At 53.0% G+C, this 19,642-nt stretch overlaps 2 protein-coding genes and 1 pseudogene across 4 annotated transcripts in view; 2 read left to right on the top strand and 1 right to left on the bottom strand.

Annotated features, from left to right (window-relative positions):
• Positions 1-355: 355 nt before the first annotated feature.
• Positions 356-6,635, top strand: LOC149347114 (uncharacterized). The gene has a single exon (XM_089586877.1). The coding sequence runs from the start codon at positions 363-365 to the stop codon at positions 1,659-1,661; it is 1,299 nt and encodes a 432-aa protein (XP_089443003.1). The 5' UTR covers positions 356-362; the 3' UTR covers positions 1,662-6,635.
• Positions 6,636-9,469: 2,834 nt separating this feature from the next.
• LOC149347110 (uncharacterized) overlaps positions 9,470-19,642 on the top strand; it is an 89,166-nt gene continuing 78,993 nt past the window's right edge. For all 3 annotated transcript variants that reach the window (XR_016292499.1, XM_089586875.1, XM_089586876.1), the window contains exon 1: positions 9,470-10,177. Coding sequence is in view for 2 of the 3 variants with exons in the window: in XM_089586875.1 (XP_089443001.1) it covers positions 10,115-10,177 (63 nt within the window). In the remaining variant the exon portion in view is untranslated. The remainder of the gene's footprint in view (positions 10,178-19,642) is intronic.
• Positions 17,489-18,225, bottom strand: LOC149347113 (uncharacterized; annotated as a pseudogene).

The following is a 19,642-nucleotide window of genomic DNA, read 5'->3' as shown; positions in this document are numbered from 1 at the left end:
AACTGAAATAATTCCCAAAAGGAAAAGGAAAGCAAAAAGCACCTTTGTTATAAACATATTGTTACGGAACTTATGCCGGGCTGCTACGCAACTTACGCCGGGCCGCGCTTCGGAGCAAGTGAAGAAGACGAAGGGCGCAGCGGAAGAGAAGAGGACGACGAAGGGGCGCGTACTCGAGACTGGGACTGGCTCGACGCTGGCCGTTCACCGTTTCACTGTTTGCTCCCATATCCCCGTTCATCCTGTAAATAAACCCATTCCCTTCGTCACAACTTGGTGGAGGTGCGGGGTAAGTCGTTCTGGACCCTGCAGAACCTCGACGGAGCAAACGCTTGGCTGGGCTACCCCCTGACCTACCCGACATGGCGAGCCAAGACGGAAGCGGTCCTTCTTCGGGTACGGCTGGTACTCTTTCGAACGCAGGCCGTGTACACCAAGCATCGACCAGTTCCTGGCCTCCTCAGCGTGAGCCTAGAACGTTTTCCGGCGGCGTGGACGAGGACGTTGAAGATTGGCTCAAACACTACCAACGGGTCAGCAAATACAACCGCTGGGACCCAACCATGCAGCTCGTCAACGTGTTTTTTTATCTCACCGGTACCGCACTACTGTGGTTCGAGAACCACGAAGAATCCTTCTCCACCTGGACTAAGTTCGTGGAGGAGATCGCAAAGTGCTTCGGCGACTCCCTCACAAAGAAACGCAAGGCAGAGAACACCCTATCTCAACGAGCACAGTTGCCTGGAGAAACCTGTACGACATACATCGAGGAAGTCTTGCGGCTCTGTCGAATTGTGAACAGAAGCATGACCGAGGAGGACAAGGTTGGCCACATTTTGAAAGGAATTGCTGAAGATGTGTATAATTTTCTGATCACTAAGGACACCCTCACCAGCACGTCTGACGTTATTCAGCATTGCCGCACGTTCGAGGCGTTAAAAATGCGGCGAATTGCACCGAAGTTTGGGCGCCTTGCTAATGTTACCACTGTTGCTAGCGTCGACTATTCTGCCCATGACGATCTTGCCACGCTCGTCCGCAGGGTTGTCGCCGACGAGTTGAGCAAGCAGTTGCAAGGCGTCGGCGTACCACCACCGCCTGTGTATCACGAATGCGCAGTCCAACAACCGCCTTCCGATCCCCAAGCCTCGTGGACCTGTCCTCCTGACCATCAGCGGCACTCCCACAGTTACGATCGTGTCTCCGAGCCCCCGTACATCCGGGGTACACCCGTACCCCGTACACCCAACGTGCGTCCTGCAGCTGCCTCCGACTCCCGAGCACCGCCCGCTCCCGTCGATACCTACGGTATTCGTGAGTCGCCGACTTGCTATCATTGCGGCCGCCGCGGACACATCGCGAGGTTTTGCCAACGCCGGCGACCACAGCCTTCACGCTCCTGGACCCGATCTTCGACCAGTTTCCGGGACAACACTGCGTGGAATCAACCAGCCAGTTTCCGGGAGAACACTGTGTGGAATCAGTCGGCCGGTGTCCGGGAAAATGCTGCATGGGTTCAACCTCCTCCCCCGCCACTTCGCCCTGGTGCCTTCCGGAGTGACTCTCCCGCTTCTGACCGTAGCTTCACTCCACCACCGCAGCGACGGGGCCGGTCCCCATCTCCACGCCAGCGCTCTTCTTCGCCCCCGCCGGGAAACTAGCGGGAGCGGCCGATGGGGGTGAGGTCGCAGAACGTTCAGCTTCGCCAATTCCTCCGCCTGCTGTGATGTTGAAAAACAAAGTGCCAGTTAGTGTAAATGGTGTAAATACTCTCGCTTTGGTGGACACCGGTGCCGCAGTGTCTGTAATGAGTTTGTGTTTTAAAAATCGGTTGGGGCCAACGGTTATGTTTGCTTTGGAGCGCAGCGCCAGTTTTCGCGGAGTTGGGGGCGAACATTTGCGACCTGTGGGACTCTGCTGTGTGCCGGTCGAGATCGCTGGAGAAACTTTTAGGGTCGAGTTCACGGTTTTGGAACGAGCCACGCATGACGTTATTCTCGGTATTGACTTTCTGCGTGAGTGTGGAGCGACGCTTGACTGTGCCGCTGGCGAAATTATCCTTCGGCGAAATATTCTGTCCGCTTTAGTTGAAGATTCAGCCGCCCCTGTTAACGGCGTATTGTGTGTCGCCACAGATGTACTGTTACCAGCTCAGGCGGCAATGTTTGTGCCTGTACGCTGCTCCGCCGACCGATCAGGCATCCGTCGTTTGCTCGTTGAACCCAACCATAACAACGCCGTCAAGAAACATCTCCTTGTGCCCCGTGCGATTGTTGAGGCCGTCGATTGTTGCGCCCACGTGTGGACGGTGAATATTTCGTCGGAGCCCGTTTGTATACCTTCCGGCCTCAAGTTGGCGACGTTTGGCGACTATGAAACCCTGGATATACGGTCCGTGTCTCCTCTCCTGCACCAGAGGGCAGAACAAGCCGACTATCACGCCGATATTAACCGCATGATCAACAAATCTCTCCCTACGTCCTAGCAGCGTGCCTTACATGAAGTCCTGACTCACTACGCATCTGTGTTCGATTTTGCTCACAAAGCTGATTTGCCTGCTCCGCCGGCATCACGTATGCACCATCAGATAAACACCGGTGACGCAGCCCCTATCAGGCAGAAGCCATATCGTGTGTCCCCAGCGGAGCGGCGGGTAATCAACGAGCAAGTCCGAGACATGCTGGAGAAAGGTGTTATCCAGGAGTCAGCAAGCCCTTGGGCTGCCCCTGTCATCTTGGTGCGGAAAAAAGACAACTCATGGAGGTTTTGTGTTGATTATCGGCGTCTAAATGCCATCACAAAGAAGGACGTCTACCCTTTGCCGCGCATCGATGACGCCGTGGACTGCCTACAATCCGCATCCTATTTCTCGTCGGTGGATTTGCGATCTGGCTATTGGCAGATACCGATGCATCCGGCGGACCGGGAAAAGACAGCATTTGTGACTCCTGACGGACTCTACGAATTCAATGTGATGCCCTTTGGATTGTGCAATGCCCCAGCGACGTTCGAAAGATTTATGGATACAATCTTGCGTGGCCTAAAGTGGGAGGTATGCATGTGTTACCTGGACGACGTCATCATTTATGGGACGACATTTCGTGAGCATAACGAACGTCTTGGACTCGTGCTAGACTGCATTCAACAAGCTGGACTAATTTTAAATTCTAAAAAGTGTCACTTCGGCGAGCGACAAACCCTGGTGCTGGGATTCCTCGTCGACCAGAACGGGATTCGGCCGGACCCGCAAAAGATTGCTGCTGTGCGTGACTTTCCGGAACCTCAAAATGTAAAGCATTTGAGGAGCTTTTTGGGCCTGTGCTCGTATTTTCGTCGATTTATCCAAGGATTTGCCCAAATTGCCCATCCGTTGACTTGCCTCCTGCACAAAGACGCTCAGTTTGTGTGGTCCCCAGAATGTGCGTCATCATTCCAACAACTGAAGTTCGTGCTAACTTCTGGCCCTGTTTTGCGTCATTTCGATCCCGCGGCTCCTACGGAGGTCCACACCGACGCTAGCGGCGTGGGCGTCGGCGCGGTACTCGTCCAGCTTCAGAATGACGCCCAACACGTTGTTGCCTACGCCAGCCGCACTTTAACGAAAGCCGAACGCAATTATACTGTCACTGAAATGGAATGTCTCGCCGTTGTTTTCGCTGTCGCCAAGTTTCGACCCTACCTCTATGGACGCCACTTCAACGTGATCACCGACCATCACTCCCTATGTTGGCTCGTTGGCCTACGCGACCCTTCAGGTCGGTTAGCTCGCTGGGCCTTACGTCTTCAAGAATATGACTTTTCGGTGTCCTATAAAAGCGGCCGTCGCCACGCTGACGCTGACTGTTTATCGCGTTTCCCTCTTCCTTCAACGCCAGTCGGTGAGGACGACCTGGATGACTGCCTAGCCTCTTTGACCGAGACATTTCCGGACCATGTCACGTTCCAACAAGAACAACGCCAAGATCCAGCTTTGAGTGCGCTCTTTGCCAAGGCTCACATGGCTGTAACTACTACACCCTTCGTTATCCGGGACGGCCTACTTTATAAAAAGAACTACTCAGCTGACGGCGCCCGTCTGCTGCTTGTTGTCCCGGCTTCTCTTCGTGGTGCCGTCTTACATGCAATGCACGATGACATCACCTCCGGTCACCTGGGGTTTGCTCGCACCCTTGCTCGAACCCGACAACGTTTTTACTGGCCAAGAATGTACACAACGACACAGCACTACGTAGCAAGCTGTACTTCCTGCCAACGGCTGAAGCGGTGCAACACACCACCGGCCGGTCTTCTGCAACCGGTAAGACCCGGGGAGAAGTGTTACGGAACTTATGCCGGGCTGCTACGCAACTTACGCCGGGCCGCGCTTCGGAGCAAGTGAAGAAGACGAAGGGCGCAGCGGAAGAGAAGAGGACGACGAAGGGGCGCGTACTCGAGACTGGGACTGGCTCGACGCTGGCCGTTCACCGTTTCACTGTTTGCTCCCATATCCCCGTTCATCCTGTAAATAAACCCATTCCCTTCGTCACAATATATAGCCCACCTAAAAACAGGGGAGACTTCATCAAGCTTTTCGCGGAGGCAAAGAAACTTGCAGGGCAGAACACCCTAGTTATAGCAGGAGACTTCAACGCGAAAAGCCCGCAATGGGGCAGCAAAAAAGAGGACATAAAAGGGCGGAGCATATGTACAGCAGCAGAAAACACAGGCTGCGAGCTACTTACGGATGAGAGCCAACCCACAAGGCAAGGCAACAGCGTAAGCGTAGACACGTGTCCCGACCTAACCTTTGTCAGAGGAGCTAAACAAGCAGAGTGGGAAAACACACAGGAGAACCTAGGCAGCGACCACTTTATAATCAGAGTGGCCATTGAAGCCGAAAGCGTCAGAAGGAAAATAGGCAAGGCAAGACTGACAGACTGGGACGCTTTCCGCACCCACTGCAAAAGCATCAAAGGCGACATCACGTCTTTAGAAGAATGGAGCCAACAACTTAAACAAATAAGAGATACATATACCAAAGAAGTTAACCGCACAGAACAGGCACCAGAGGTAGACAAACGACTCCTCGGCCTATGGGAGGCAAGGAAAAGCCTAACCAAACGCTGGAAGAAACAGAAGCTTAACAGGAAACTAAAAAAGAAGATAGCAGAAATCACCCAGCGAGCGGAAGAATACGCAACACAACTGGCTAGACAGGGATGGCAACAATTCAGCACAACACTGAATGGCACCCTAGGCACGGCCAGAACGTGGCAAATACTAAGGAAGCTCATGGACCCATCGAAGAACAAAGCAGAAAGTAACAAATCGATACAAAGACTGATCCACCAATACGAAGGGACGGAGGAGCAGCTAATCCAAGCAGTAAAAGAGAAATGCTACGGAAAAGAACAGGTGAAAGCCTACCAAGGAGAATACCAAGGGAAAGAAAACCAGGACATGGACAAACCGATAACAAGAGAAGAAGTTATTCAAGCCATAAGGGCAACGACAAAGAACACGGCAGCGGGGGCGGACAAGATCCAGAACTCGTTGATAAGAAATCTCAGCGATGAAGCGGTAGAACAGCTCACAAAATACTTAAACAAACTCTGGGAAGAGGGAACGGTTCCGAAAGAGTGGAAACACGCGGAAGTCGTTATGATACCCAAACCAGGCAAAAAACTGCAGATAGAAAATCTCAGACCTATCTCGCTAACATCGTGTCTGGGCAAGCTTTTCGAAAGAATCATCACTAAAAGAATACAAAGACACCTAGAAGACGGAGGATGGTACCCCAACACCATGTTCGGCTTCAGGGAACATCTATCGACCCAAGACGTGCTGCTTCAGCTCAAAGAAGAAGTACTAGAAACAATGCCAAGCAAAGGGGAAAACGTAGTCATGGCCGTGGACATCAAAGGGGCCTTCGACAACGTATCCCACGCAGCAATCATGGAAGGCATCAACGCCGCCAACTGCGGAAAGAAAACACACGACTACGTGAGAAGCTTCCTCACAAACAGAACTGCAACGGTGGGTTTGGGAGACCTACGAAGCGAGGTCTTTCAAACACCATGCAGGGGAACTCCACAGGGCTCAGTGATATCACCAGTGCTCTTCAACATATCAATGATCATCCTAGCCAAAGAGCTCAGCCAGATACAAGGAATCAGACACGCAATGTATGCGGATGACATCACCATATGGACCAGCGAAGGCTCGCTAGGAAGCAAAGAAGAAAGTCTACAAGCGGCAGCCACCTGCATTGAAGGATACATGAAGAAGAGGGGATTAAGGTGTTCCACCGAAAAGTCCGAACTTCTCAGAGTAGGAAGGCACCCTACAGAGGCTAACCTCGAGGTGAAACTAGAAGGGCAGAACATACCGGAACAAAGAATGATAGCCGCCGCGGTGGCTCAGTGGCTATGGTGCTCGGCTGCTGACCCAAAAGACGCGGGTTCGATCCCGGCCGCGGCGGCTAGAATTTCTTTGGAGGAGAAATTCTAGAGGCCCGTGTACTGTGCGATGTCAGTGCACGTTAAAGAACCCCAGGTGGTCGAAATTTCCGGAGCCCTCCACTACGGCGTCTCTCATAGCCTTAGTCGCTTTGGGACGTTAAACCCCATAAACCAAACCAAACCAAAGAATGATAAGAATACTCGGTATGTGGCTGCAAGGTAGCAGGAAATGCAGCCACACACTCAGCCTGCTACGCAAAGCGGCGGAGCAAGTAGGCCGAATGATAAATAGAGTAGCCAGCAAAAGGCATGGCATGAAGGAAGAAGACACAATCAGACTGGTGAACAGCCTGATAGTCAGTCGAATAACATACTCACTACCATACCACGTAACCATCAAAGCTGAAAGAGAGCAAGCAGAAGCTATCCTTCGCAAAGCGTACAAGATAGCCTTACATCTACCAAGGAACACGTCCAACGAGAAGCTAATGCAACTAGGGCTAAACAACACTTTTGAAGAGCTGAGTGAATGCCAAATAAAGGCACAACTTCAAAGACTCAGCGACACAAGAACCGGACGAGCACTTCTGACTAGGTTGGGTCGGGAGACGGAGAACCATCACAACAACAGGACAAACATACCAGACGCACTAAGAAGAAACATAAGCGTACAACCCATCCCCCGCAACATGGACCCAAACCTCCATGCCAGCAGGAGGAGAGCCAGAGCAGAATACTATGAAAAAACAATAGGGCACAGGGACAGCACGGTATACACCGACGCTTCCCCGTACTATGGTGAACGAGGAAATAAAATGGTGGCGGTAGTCGTCAACCACCAGGGAGAACACATAACGAGCCTCACGGCCAGGGCATCAAATGTAGCAGAGGCGGAGGAGATAGCGATAGCCCTAGCAATGAGGGAGGGGGATAGAAAGGGGAGACCCTTGAATATTTTAACAGACTCACAAGAAGCGTGTCGAAACTACACAAAAGGAAGGGTAGGCAAAACGACACTCAGGATCCTCAGCGAGGGGACACCCTCGGGGAGGAGAGAGAAACATAACATAATTTGGATACCAGGCCACGCGGGGGTCTGGGGCAACGAAAGGGCGGACGAACTAGCTCGAGGGCTTACTATCCGAGCTGGGGGGTCACAAGCCCCGGAGGAGCTCTGGACTAGCCTAGGGGCTGGGTACTCTGAAACACTAAGTTTATACAGGGGGCTAAGATACAAATACCCCCCACCACACAAAGAGCTAAGCAAGGAAGAAGCCGCAAAATGGCGGAAGCTACAGACAGGCTCCTTCCCCAACTTATATATACTAAGCAAGATGTTCCCGACACAATACCTCGCCACATGCCCTTGGTGCGAAGCGAGGCCAACACTATACCACATAACATGGGAATGCGACAGAAACATATCGTTCCACAAACACGACACACCAAGTGCGGAGCAATGGGAGAGCCGGCTCACCAGCTGCGAGCTAGAGGCCCAAAGGGCACTCATAGCACACGCAAGCGAGGTGGCCAGACTCAGTGGAGCCCTGGACTAGGGGACCACCCAAGGCTAGGAGGCAACCTCAAGACTTGAAGAAGACCTCCACCGCAGGCTAAATCTTATAAATCAATAAAGTTTCTACTCACTCACTCACTCTAATAAAAATGTCACACCATTACTTCCACGGCACGCACGGCGACAACATCCAAGCTCTCCAGACCCAAACCCAGGAAGCCATCTGTCTAATCCGGTGCGTGGCGAACCGGCGCGCGGGTATGCGAGAGGGGAACACTCTCCACCTCACTCGAGCCGCACATTACGAGCCGCACGGCGTACTCATTCCCCTACCAACCCCTAAAGCAGAAGAAACGGCACGGCATTAACGCGCTCCGCAGGAGCTGCACGAAGATCGGCCTCCACTTACCCCCAGCACCTCTACTGCCCGGCTCCTCAACCTCGGTACTGGCAGAAGCCACCCTAAGAGCACAGCTGACTTGTCTGTCAGGTACCGCGGCAGGCCGCACTCTATTAGCCATCCACGATCACCCATCCTACCGAATGGGTCTCTCTACCTCCACATGTATACGATCCCATCCCTAAGAACATGTACCCCGAGCAGGACCGAGAACGCAGGGAAGCCCGCGCCAAAATCCTGCACAAGCTGAACGGCGACAGTTCCGAGGTAGCCTAGTGGACGTGGCAGCGTACTCTTCGGGCTCCCGCATGGTTCTCGTCGTTGTTAACAATCAGGTCCGATTACTCGCATCAGGCTCCATCGCCACAGGCTCATCCTAAATTGCAGAGGAAGCGGCCATTGCGCTCGCTCTCATCTCCACCTCTGCCACCAAAATTATATCCGACTCAAAATCCGCCCCATGCAATTTCGCCAAATGCCTGGTATCCCGCACCGCGGCTCGGCTTCTACGCTTCTGGCGCTCCACCCGCCCCGTGACCCTTATTTGGACCCCCGCAGACGCGGGTGTCCCGAGTAACGAGTAGGTCCTCTCGCTCGAGGTCTCACTTTCCGGCCGGAATCGGACGCACTGGACGCCGACGATGCCATGGACAAGCTCACCGACGGTGCTCGCTGTCAGAGCTTTGTTACAAATTCGCTGTCCATGAATACTACACGCAGCAGAAATTGGACTCCACTGATTTACTACCGCCACACCCTACGTGGAGCTCGCATCCTTCGCCGAATTTAATCTGCTTCATACACCAGCCAAACTTTATTTCTAGCAGTACAGTTCCATACCTCAGTGCTCAAACTGTTCATATATTTGATTTAATTTGATTTATTGGGGTTCAACGTCCCAAAGCGACTCAGGCTATGAGGGACGCCGTAGTGCAGGGCTCCGGAAATTTCGACCACCTGGGGTTCTTTAACGTGCTCTTACATTGCACAGTACACGGGCCTTTAGAATTTCTTCTCCAAAGAAATTCAACTGCCGCGGCCGGGATCGAACCCGCGTCTTTCGGGTCAGCAGCCGAAAAAATGTGAAGTGAACAATCGCGTAGCAGAATGCAGCACTCAGGCTTTCGCCTTTCACCACTTTAGCCGCTAAAGTTCCTCGTAATTTTTTTAAATTTCTACAGCGCCTCACTTCAGAACGAGCAGCTACACTAGCTTCTTTTTATAACAGACCGTCTTCACGCCCCGGTGCTTCGCCGACAAGAGGCGCGGAAAGCGAACTTCTCAACAGGCGCGACAACCTTTCCAAGGTTTCCAAGCTTCTCGCTGTGTAAAGCTCAGACGCCATAGGGCTTTCAAGGTCACGAACGGGAGCGATGAATCTCGGCTACTCGCTCTCCGCTGCACCGTTGCTAGGGCTCGTTGCCATGTATGACGTCACAGTAAAATAGCTGCGATCACTGGCGGAAAGCGCTTCTTGGCGGCAGACCACAGCGAACGCCACAGCCTCCGCGACGCTGCGACGCTGCTCTCCGCGGGTTTTGGGAACACGCGTTCGTCGAGTCGGGTACGAGCGCAGTTGCGTGGTGCTATCTGTGAACAAAGACGACTTCGTGATAGCGTGGTGTGCATGGATCGAGCGTCTCTGTAATGCGAGCGCTTGTGCTTGTCACCTGTTGTTGTGCTCGTGGAAACTAGGAGGAGCCGCGAGAGCCGAGTGCTGACTGAACGCAAGCGAGGCCATATATATTTCAAGACATTATGGTGCTGGGAGTTGACATGGTTGTTGCCTGGACTCTGCGCGCGGGACCCGGCTACTTTAAGGTGAGTTGTTTTCCATCTCACGCTTTAGTACAAGGCGGAAACGTATGCTGTAATGCTTCATATGGTGTGTCTCTTCGCCGCTGCACAGCGCCGAGTGCCCACTGTGTTAGCGCTTTTGAAAAAAAAAAAAAAAGGCTTAGCAAGCGACGGTTAGAGCTGTGCGGCCGTTTTGAAAAACATTTGTGTGCTGTTGTTTGTTATGTTGAAAAGTCGTACGATATGTTTACGTTGCTGGATTCCACGGTGCGCGTGGTGTCTGTCTCGCGTTTACTGATCACTTTTGACTTCGTGCATTCGTTGCGACCGTGAATTCTGAACGCTGTCACTTGTTAGCGTTTTTCTTTTTTTTTTTTTTGCTTCGTAGTTCAGCGCTTTGAAAGTGGTTTGCTGTACCACTTTGTGGCCCTAATTGCGGCGTTGTCTTCGTTCGTCCTCAGCGACGTTTTGGGGTTTTTGACGCGGCGTCGATTTTTCTTTCGCGCGTTTCTGACGCCACCGCGATGATCTTCGTTTTTATGGATTTTTTTTTTTTTTTTGCGTTGAAGCGGATAGCTGGGCGCTCATCACGCTGTAAGAATACACCGTGAGGCTCTTGTATGCAGGACATTTGCTTTCGTGTTGTGAAAGTTCTGTCCGTCGGTGAAGCCGGCTCAGTAGCAGTGTAAATTTGCGCTGCGGTTGTTGATCGCGCATACGTTTGAAGTGAAATTGCGCTGCCACCCGCGCTTTTGTGCATCTTTTTCGATTTATGTGTTTTTGCGGAAGTCCGCTTGAATAGCGGTTGTTAAATATTACCGTTTTGCGTTTTTCATACGGATGTGGCTTTTCAGCATCAATTTGGCGTCGGCCAGATTATGCCAGTGCAATGAATTTGTGCTGTTAAGAATGGATGGGTGTGGAGATTTGAAGCACATTTTGAGGGAGTTCCGCGCACCGAAGTCTGCGCGAGTGTGTTTTTTGAAAGGAGAAAAATAATCTTCCGGTGTAGCCTCATATAGTTCCTTTTACAGCGGATTACAGAGAGAGCGTTGACGGCGAATTCGACGCGTGCAACTTCTCACGACGCTAATGACGATGGTCGGGTAAACCTGCACGCTGCAGCGACGTCGACTTCGCGTCATTACGGCTGAGGCCAGTGGTTTTTGGAGTGTTGGCTCTACTGGTCGCGTTTCGAGCCTCCGGTTATGCTGATTGCACGGATAGAAACCTTGATGGCGGCCTCCATAGCAAAATAATAACAGTCGGCTGGGCTTTTTTACTTTTTCCTCGTCGGTGTTCCTCAACCCCCTTTGCAGCGTTGCCTCTCTTCCTGCTCTTTTTCTTCCTTCTCCTCTGTTTTTCTTCTGCTCCTTTTCACCCCCTCCGCACCTCTGTACCTTCTGGTCTATTCTCCCTTCTCCTCTTATTTTCTTTCACGGCTGTTCTTCTCTTCGTTCCATTCCTCGGGCGAGCGGCGCTCGGCAGCTGCTCGGGCGGCCATGGGCGGCCGGCTCGCCATTTTGGCGCCATTTTTGTAGCTCCGCACGGCCAGCGCGCTCGTCGCGCAAAGAAAGCGATTGTGCGCGTACTTACGCGCGCGGAACACGGAACTATTCGTGTCCCCTCGTGCCGTGTGCTCTATTATCCACGGGAATTGCAGTTCTTTCGAGCGAAAACGTGATTAATTCGCGCGGCGCAGATTTCCCGCCTTTTTCTTCCCGTCGGCTCCCTCTGCGAGCTCGTCGCCCCGCCGCCATTTTGGACGCGCTGCTGCGTCGAGCAGAGGAAAGTGATTGTGCACGTATTTAGGCGCGCGGAACACGAACTAGTCGTGGTACCTCGTGTCCTGCGCTGTATTATGCACACGAATTGCGTGCTTGCAGTTTCGGAAATGTGGTCGGTCCGGTGGGGTCTCAAATTCACTTAGATGGGCCGCTTCATGGACGACGAAGCGGTCCAGGAAGAACTCGTGAAGAGCCTGCGCCTCGCACCTATGTCATCGGTAGTGCGAACCCAACCCTCCACAGGCTCGGGAGGCCGCCCGGCGACGTCCGAGTAGTGGGGAGATTGTGGAGAGCTTGGTTTCAATGGCGCCAAGCCGTACTGCGAAGGGCATGGCGAAGGAGACCATGTCCGTCGACAGGGATTCACAACGAAATCTCCAGCAGGCATGCACCGACCGGACGAACTACGTCCGCGAGGTCTGCTCTGAGCTGTCTGAGCAGCCCCCGGTGGGTGGACCTGGCGAACGGGTGCAAGTCGATGAGGGGCAAGCGCAAAGCCAACCGCGGCCGGCTGTTGGCGGGCCACAACGTGCCACCGCACCGCCAGAACAACTACGGCGGCGTAGTGGACCGTGGCCCGCAGATGTTTGGCGTGACCTGAGAGGCCACCAAGAAGTTGCGCCTCTTTAAAGTTGGGCCGGCGAGACACTGCGACATCGCCGCCAACGTTCGGCCGGGGACCACTGTTGTGAGCGACGAGTGGGCGTCATCAGTGTGTGCCGGGGCTGCTCGACAGCAACAGAGTGAACATAGCTCACAACACTGTGAACCACTCACAGTTCTTCGTGGAACCTGTGCCCGGCGCACACACACGGCACGAGGGGACACGAATAGTTCCGTGTTGCGCGGGCGTAAATACTCGCAGAATCGCGTCGTTATTTCGCGCCAGAGACGTCCGAACCGAACACGTGGTCCACGTACTGGGGACCTGGTGCAGAAATACGCGCAGAATCGCGTTTTTGCTCGAAAGAACCGCAATTCCCGTGAAAATAATAGAACACACGGCACGAGGGGACACGAATAGTTCCATGTCCCGCGCGCGTAAATACGCGCACTGTCGCTTTCTTTGCGCGACGAGCGCGCTGGCCGCGCGGAGCTACAAAAATGGCACCAAAATGATGAGAGCCGGCCACCCGAGCAGCTGCCGAGCGCCGCTCGTCCGAGGAATGGATCGAAGAGCAGAACGGCTGTGAAAGAAAATAAGAGGAGACGGGAGGATAGACCAGGAGGTGGAGAGAAGTGGAAAGGAGTAGAGGAGAAGAAAAATAGAGAAGAGAAAAAAGAGGAGGAGGGGCGATGCAACGAAGGGGGGGGGGAGGTTAAGGAACGCCAGCGAGGAAAAAGGCCAGCAGAGCGCCAAAACTAGAGGTGCAACATAGCAGACTTCTAGGATCGAACTGCCGGTGCTCAGCTTGCGCCCCGGGCACATGCCGTTCTGCTTTATTAATGCGAAAGCATTACTAGGCTCTGTTCGCGGGGTCGTGTAGCCAAAGCGTGTGATCAAAATGTGTCGGCGTTCTCCCTTCTCTTCTACTGTTGTGTGGAACTCTGAAGAGAGAGAGTGGTTGTAATCGAAAGAGGGTGATCTGATGATGCTGCGCTAAAAGGAGTTTTCGAAATCGGATGAGTAGTTAATTAATTAGATCCAAAAATGTCAAAAAATTGGTGGAGCTAGAGCAGTGTGTTGAGCGTATTTGAAAACACCGGGAGTGTGGGAGCGCGTGATCAGACGTGTGGGCGGAGCCAACGCCTAGTGCCAAATTTGAAAGCCGGAAATGGGTACAGAGAGGAAAGGAGGGAAATTTGCAGTTCAAAAGTTAATTTACCAATTAATAATGAAATAAAACAAGTATCAGATTAAGGTGAATTAAGGGTGAAGAATTAGTGGGTTCATTACTGTCGTGCAGTTATGGAAGTTGGTGGTGGTGGATTACTGGTGTGGTTACTATGGCAACTCATGACGTCACGTCATGTCATAGTAAGTTTCGCAGTGACGTCACTGGGGCGGCAGAGGAGAGCGCCCACCGTAGCGTCTTGGGGTCACCTGTGACGTCAGAGGCGTAGAGCTACTGCTCAACAAAAAAGCAACTTGAAATGAGTATACGGCCCCTTTCGCTTCGGCGCGCCGCTCCTACGCCAGTGTCGGTGCGCGCACGTATCATGTTCGTGTCCTCGTGCCGTCATGTGCCCGTGACTCCTACTCAAGTGCCGAGGAGGTGATTACTCCAGTGCGGGTTATCGTTGTGATTTCGAATTTTTTTCGTGTTCTGCCGCATTGCGTAGCTGGCACCAAGGCACCACCTGGGAGCGCCGAAGTGAGCGCCACTGAGTTGTGGCATCGGTGCACGCTGCAGCCCCCCCCCCCCCCCCCCCCCCCCAGACGGAACGGCGAAACGGACACGCCGACGAGGGAGAGATGGGGCTTTCTTGGCTAGAGATCGCAGATGCACCAAACACTCCGTGGAGGATCTCCGTGAGAGGTGTCTCGATGTAGGCCGGTTTGAGATTGCAAGCAAGGCACATGCGTCCTACTGGTGAACATCAGTGTTGATACTCAGCCAGACGTAACGCTGGGTAACGTGGCGCTGCGTGGCTCGGACGCTGGGATGGCAGATGTCATGAAGTGGAACACCGCTGTATGAAAGGCAGCTGGAATGGGCGAGGTAGGGCCGTTGACGTGTCGCACTAGATCGATGCGGCCACAAACGGTTGCACCCGATTCAGTGGGAAGGAACGGGGGTGGTCACACGGCTTGCAGCTCAGGGTCCTCTAGCTGCGCCTAGGCCAGCTGCTCCCAGTCCACAGCTGATGGAGAAGTGCCAACGGAGGTGATGCGTGAAAGAGTGTCAGCTACCTCGTTGAAGGTGCCTTTGATGTGACGGATATCCGTTGTAAACTCCGATATATAGGCCAGATGATGGAGTTGTTGGGCAACATACCAGGAAGAGTTCGTGCGGAACACATATGCCAGAAGCTTATCAGTCAGAACGTAAAATTGCTGGCCCTCCAAGAAATCTCTAAAGTGCTGTATGGTGGAGTAGATGGCAAGCAGCACCCGGCCAAAAATGCTCAAGCGGGTCCCAGCAAGTTGGAGCTTCCTAGAAAAGAAACCGAGTGGGTAACACTTGGAGTCGATTGCTGCTGGGGAACAGCGCCGATGACCACGCTGGAAGCCTCCGCCATGATGCGAGTGGGCACCTCAGTCCTCTGGTGAATGAGAAGGACCGAATCGGCAGCAGCTTGCTTAGCATCCGTGAAAGCAGATTGAGCTTCGGGTGACCAGGAAAGCGCGGATGAGAAGCGCTTGGTTGTGCAAAGGTCGGTCAGGGGGTGCAGAAGCTGGGCGCAGTGCGGAATAAAGCGCGGTGAGAAATTCACAAGGCCTAGAAACTCCGGCACCTTGCCCAGGGTAGTGGGCACTAGGAAGTCTCTCACAGCTTTGACATGGGAAGACAACGGACAAATTCCCAACACTGAGATGTCGTGGCACAAAAACGCGAGCATGGGAGACCCGAAGACACATTTCTGGGCATTGACTACCAGACCAAATATTTGAAGGCGAGCAAAGAGTTCCCGGAGGCGACGCTCGCGTTCTTGCGGTGTGCTACTCGCGACGAAGATGTCATCAGTGTAGGCAAGTAGCGTCTTTGTCAAAAGTAACCAGGCTGCCGCGACGGCTGCAGGAGCAGACAACGGACGAATTCCCAACACTGAGATGTGGGGGCCCAAAAACTCGAGCTCGGGAGACCCGAATACACATTTCTGGGCATTGACTACCAGACCAAATATTTGAAGGCGAGCAAAGAGTTCCCGGAGGTGACGCTCGCAGTCTTGCGGTGTGCTACTCGCGACGGGGATGTCATCAATGAGGCAAATACAGCCGGAAGTCCGCGTGCCACCTCGGCAATGCAGCGTTGAAAAGTCTGAGCTGTGTTGTGAAGCCCAAATGGCATGCGCACGTGCTCAAATATGCCGAAAGGTGTAGTGATCGCCTTTTTTGGTACATTTGCAGGCTCGACGGGGATTTTGTGATACGCCTTTATAAGGTCCGCCTTGCTAAAGAGCTGCCGGCGCTCGCGGCCGGTTATGGCGCTTGGCTGCTGACCTGAAAGACGCGGGTTCGATCCCAGCTGCGGCGGTCAAATTTTGATGGAGGCGAAATTATAGAGGCCCATGTACTGTGTGGGCGGATGAGATTTAGAAGTTTGCAGGGATACAGTGGTGGCAACTGACAAAGGACATGGTCAGTCGAAAAGACATGGGAGAGGCCTTTGCCCTGCAGTGGGTGTAGTCAGGCTGATGATGATGATGTACTGTGTGATGTCAGTGCCGGGTGGCTCAATGGTTATGGCGCTCTGCCTAGACCCTCCCAACGATCTGCACCTTCGAAGCAAGCGCGCCAACGTCCTTGCTGGAGATGGCGGTTGCCTCGCCGCTCGACAGATGGCGCACCATGTCAACGCAGCTTCTCGACTCGCTTTTGCGAAAATTGTGCACGTCGCCGAGAGCAGTTTTCCATCCATTCCAGAAAATCTAGACAACTACCGATGTTGGATCAATTATCAGATAACGTAGACCACATTTTGCTACTTTGTGAACGTTATTTCAGCTCGAATGGGGCAGTAGATTTTACGTAGGAATTTTTTAAAACCCGGCCCCCAAATATTCAAGACCCTGTATATTTCGAGACATTATGTTGTGTTGTGTTCGGAGTTGACAGCATTGTTGCCTGGACTCTGCGCGCGGGACCCGGCGTTTAAGGTAAGTTATTTTCCATCTCGCGCTTTAGTACAAGGCGGAAACGTTTGCTGTAATGCTTCATATGGTGTGTCTCTTCGCCGCTGCACAGCGCCGAGGGCCCACTGTGTTAGCGCTTCTGAAAAAAAAAAAGGCTTAGCAAGCGACGGTTGGAGCTGCGCGGCCGTTTGGAAACACGTTTGCTCCTGCGTGTTATGTTGAAAGGTCATACCATAAATGTTTACGTTGCTGGATTCCACGGTGCGGTGGTATCTGTCTCGCGCTTAGTCATCAGTTTTGACTTCGTGCTTGCATTCGTTGCGACCGTGAATTCGGAACGCTGGCACTTGTTAGCGTTTCCTTTTATGTTTTTGCTTCATAGTTCAGCGTTTTCAAAGTTGCTCTGTCACTTTGCGGCCCTAATTACTGCATTGTTTTCGTTCGCGTTCGGCGATGTTTGGCTTCATTTCTGGTCATCGAGTCCACGTTTATTTACCACGGCGCGCTTTCGCTGCTTTCTGTCATGTAATAACACGCATAAGTCTCAATCGGGCGTGTCATGCCCCACAAGTTTCCTTCGGGCGATGGTGAACTCTTTAAGAAAGGAGCAGTCCAAGGACCAGTTGCTGCACATAGCAGACTCGGTTTAGAGAGGGGAACTCGGGTTCGAGACAGTGGTACGCATTGTGCCAGCTCTGCCAAGGCACGTTTGGTGGCCCCCAGAGGGGCCGTGAAAAGAAAAAAATAGCTGGCAAAGCAGCTTCCGGACCCGGAGGGCCTTTCGTACTGGCGGAGATGTCAAGGGCTCCATTTACATGGCGTAATGCTTCGAGATGAGTTCCATGAGTCGAAGGAAGGGGTCATGGCAGCGGTGCCTCCCGTTGATGGACAGCCACCAAAGCCACCCAGGGTAGGACTCCGCGAGCTCGGGTGCAAACTTCCGTCCGGTCGTGATCAGGCGGGCCTTGGCCTTCTGCCAGGAACTCTCGATGTTTTGGGTGTGTGCGCCGGTCAGAGGGTCCGTGAAAAAAAAACTGAGTGGTTGACAGTGTTGTGAGTCAGGTTCGAGTCGACTCCATTGCTGTCGACCAGCCCCAGCGCACACTGATACGCCGCCCACTCGTCGCTGACGATCGTGGTCCCCGGCCGAACGTTGGCGGCGATGATGGCACCGAAAGTCGCAGCGTCTCTCCGGTCGACTTTAAAAAGTCGCAACTCCTTCACGGCCTCCCAAATCATCCCAAAAATCCAGGGGCCACGGTCGACCACGCCGCCGTAGTTGTTCTGGCCGTGCGGTGGCACGTTGTCACCTGCCAAAAGCCGGCCGCGGTTGGCTTTCCGCTTGCCCCTCATGAGGCACTCATCGACTTACACCTTTTCGCCAGGTCCACCCATCGGAGGCTGCTCGGACATTTCAGCGCAGCAGACCTCGCGGACGTAGTTCGTCCAGTCGGTGCAGGTCTGCTTGGAGATTTCATTGCTGAGCATATCTCTGGCGAGGCACATGGGGATCTCCTTTGCCATGCAGAAGGTCAGGTAGAGCACAGCTGACGGCGGCAGCTTCACGTTAGGGCGGCCTAGGCAGTCTTTACGGGCGAAGAAGCTCGACGAACCGCTTCCGTTACCGGCTAGAGCAGCACTCCTTAGAAACGCAGCGGTGCCGTGCATTTGGGACAGTTGTTTTCCACACCTGTTGCACCGGGACTGCGCCCGCGTACTCCTCGCAAAACGGCGGTACTTGGTTACGACTTCCCCTTCGCAATCCAGGTTGGCTTCATTGAACCCCAGGTCTTTGCATACGTCCCAGTACTCGGACGTCGCCGGACGGCTTCCCGAACTTGTCGACGGTTGGGGTCGCACTACGGACGACCGAGGTGCGAGGCACAGGCTCCGTACGAAATCTTCTTGCACCGTTTCGTTGTCCATGATGCGGCCTATCTCAGTGAATTTCGGATCCCAACGGACAGACGACATCCTCGAAAATGCAAGCACGCAAGCTTTCGACACAGTCAGACGCAACTGCTGCAAAGAAGTCTGATGTGCAAATTCAGCGTTTTAACTGCAGTGCTTATATGGGGTTAGGCCCTAGAAGAGGGAGAGAGTGGTCCGCGGTGGCGCTTTTGCGAAGCCACGTGACTTATCTCACGCACACTTGTGTAGTGGGCCTCGGGGAGAGGGGCTTCTCTCCTCCATGCTCGTCACGTGACGCCGCGTGGAGGGAGCCCGCGCGCGCGAAGAAAAAAGGCGGCAAATCTGCGTCGCCACAAAAAATGGCGCCGAAGGCGAGGCGGCCAGTGCCAATATGGCGAGCCTGCCTGCCCAGCTGCTAAGGAGCGAACAGCAGAACAGCTGCGAAAGAAAATACGAGCAGAATCGCTTTATTGCGCGCCAGAGACGTCCAGCATTTAAAAAGGCACAAATTGTCCTGGACAAGCTCCGGTGACGTGTTTTCCGGACAGGGGAACCTCACAAACACTATTACACAGACTCCTTAAGTTTGCTTACAGTGCTAAACTGTAGAAATGCAATTACTCCGATGCTTGGTGACATCGTAAACAACATAGCAAAAGGCATAGCTCAAGGACCAAACATAAAACTGAGTCATATCTGAATTAAATGCAATGAGAGAGCAGGCTTCTGCGCTGTTCAAGCTCGTCGCAAGCAAATTAAAGTAAATATTCTCTTTAAAGACTGCATAAACTTAATTGTAAAGAAAAAGAAAAAAAAAATGTCAGTCTGCTTGGAACAATGAAAGAAATGACTAATTACACTTTGCATAACCAGTTTTAGGTGAACGGAAGTTTTGTATCTACTAAGAAGGAACGTTTCAAAGGGATTATCTGCCCTCTTTGTATAGGACATTTTCATGCAGAAAACTCGAAACACCGAGAAAAAAGCATTTTAGTTTTCTTTACAATTTTTACAATGAACACACACCTTTCGTCCATCTTAGTTCCTAGGTGAA

Source organism: Amblyomma mixtum, chromosome 4, assembly GCF_055824585.1.
Source record: "Amblyomma mixtum isolate Tamu chromosome 4, ASM5582458v1, whole genome shotgun sequence".
Taxonomy (NCBI): Eukaryota; Metazoa; Arthropoda; class Arachnida; order Ixodida; family Ixodidae; genus Amblyomma; species Amblyomma mixtum.
The sequence above is the reverse complement of the archived record's forward strand: the minus strand, read 5'-3'. Positions and strand labels throughout refer to the sequence as shown.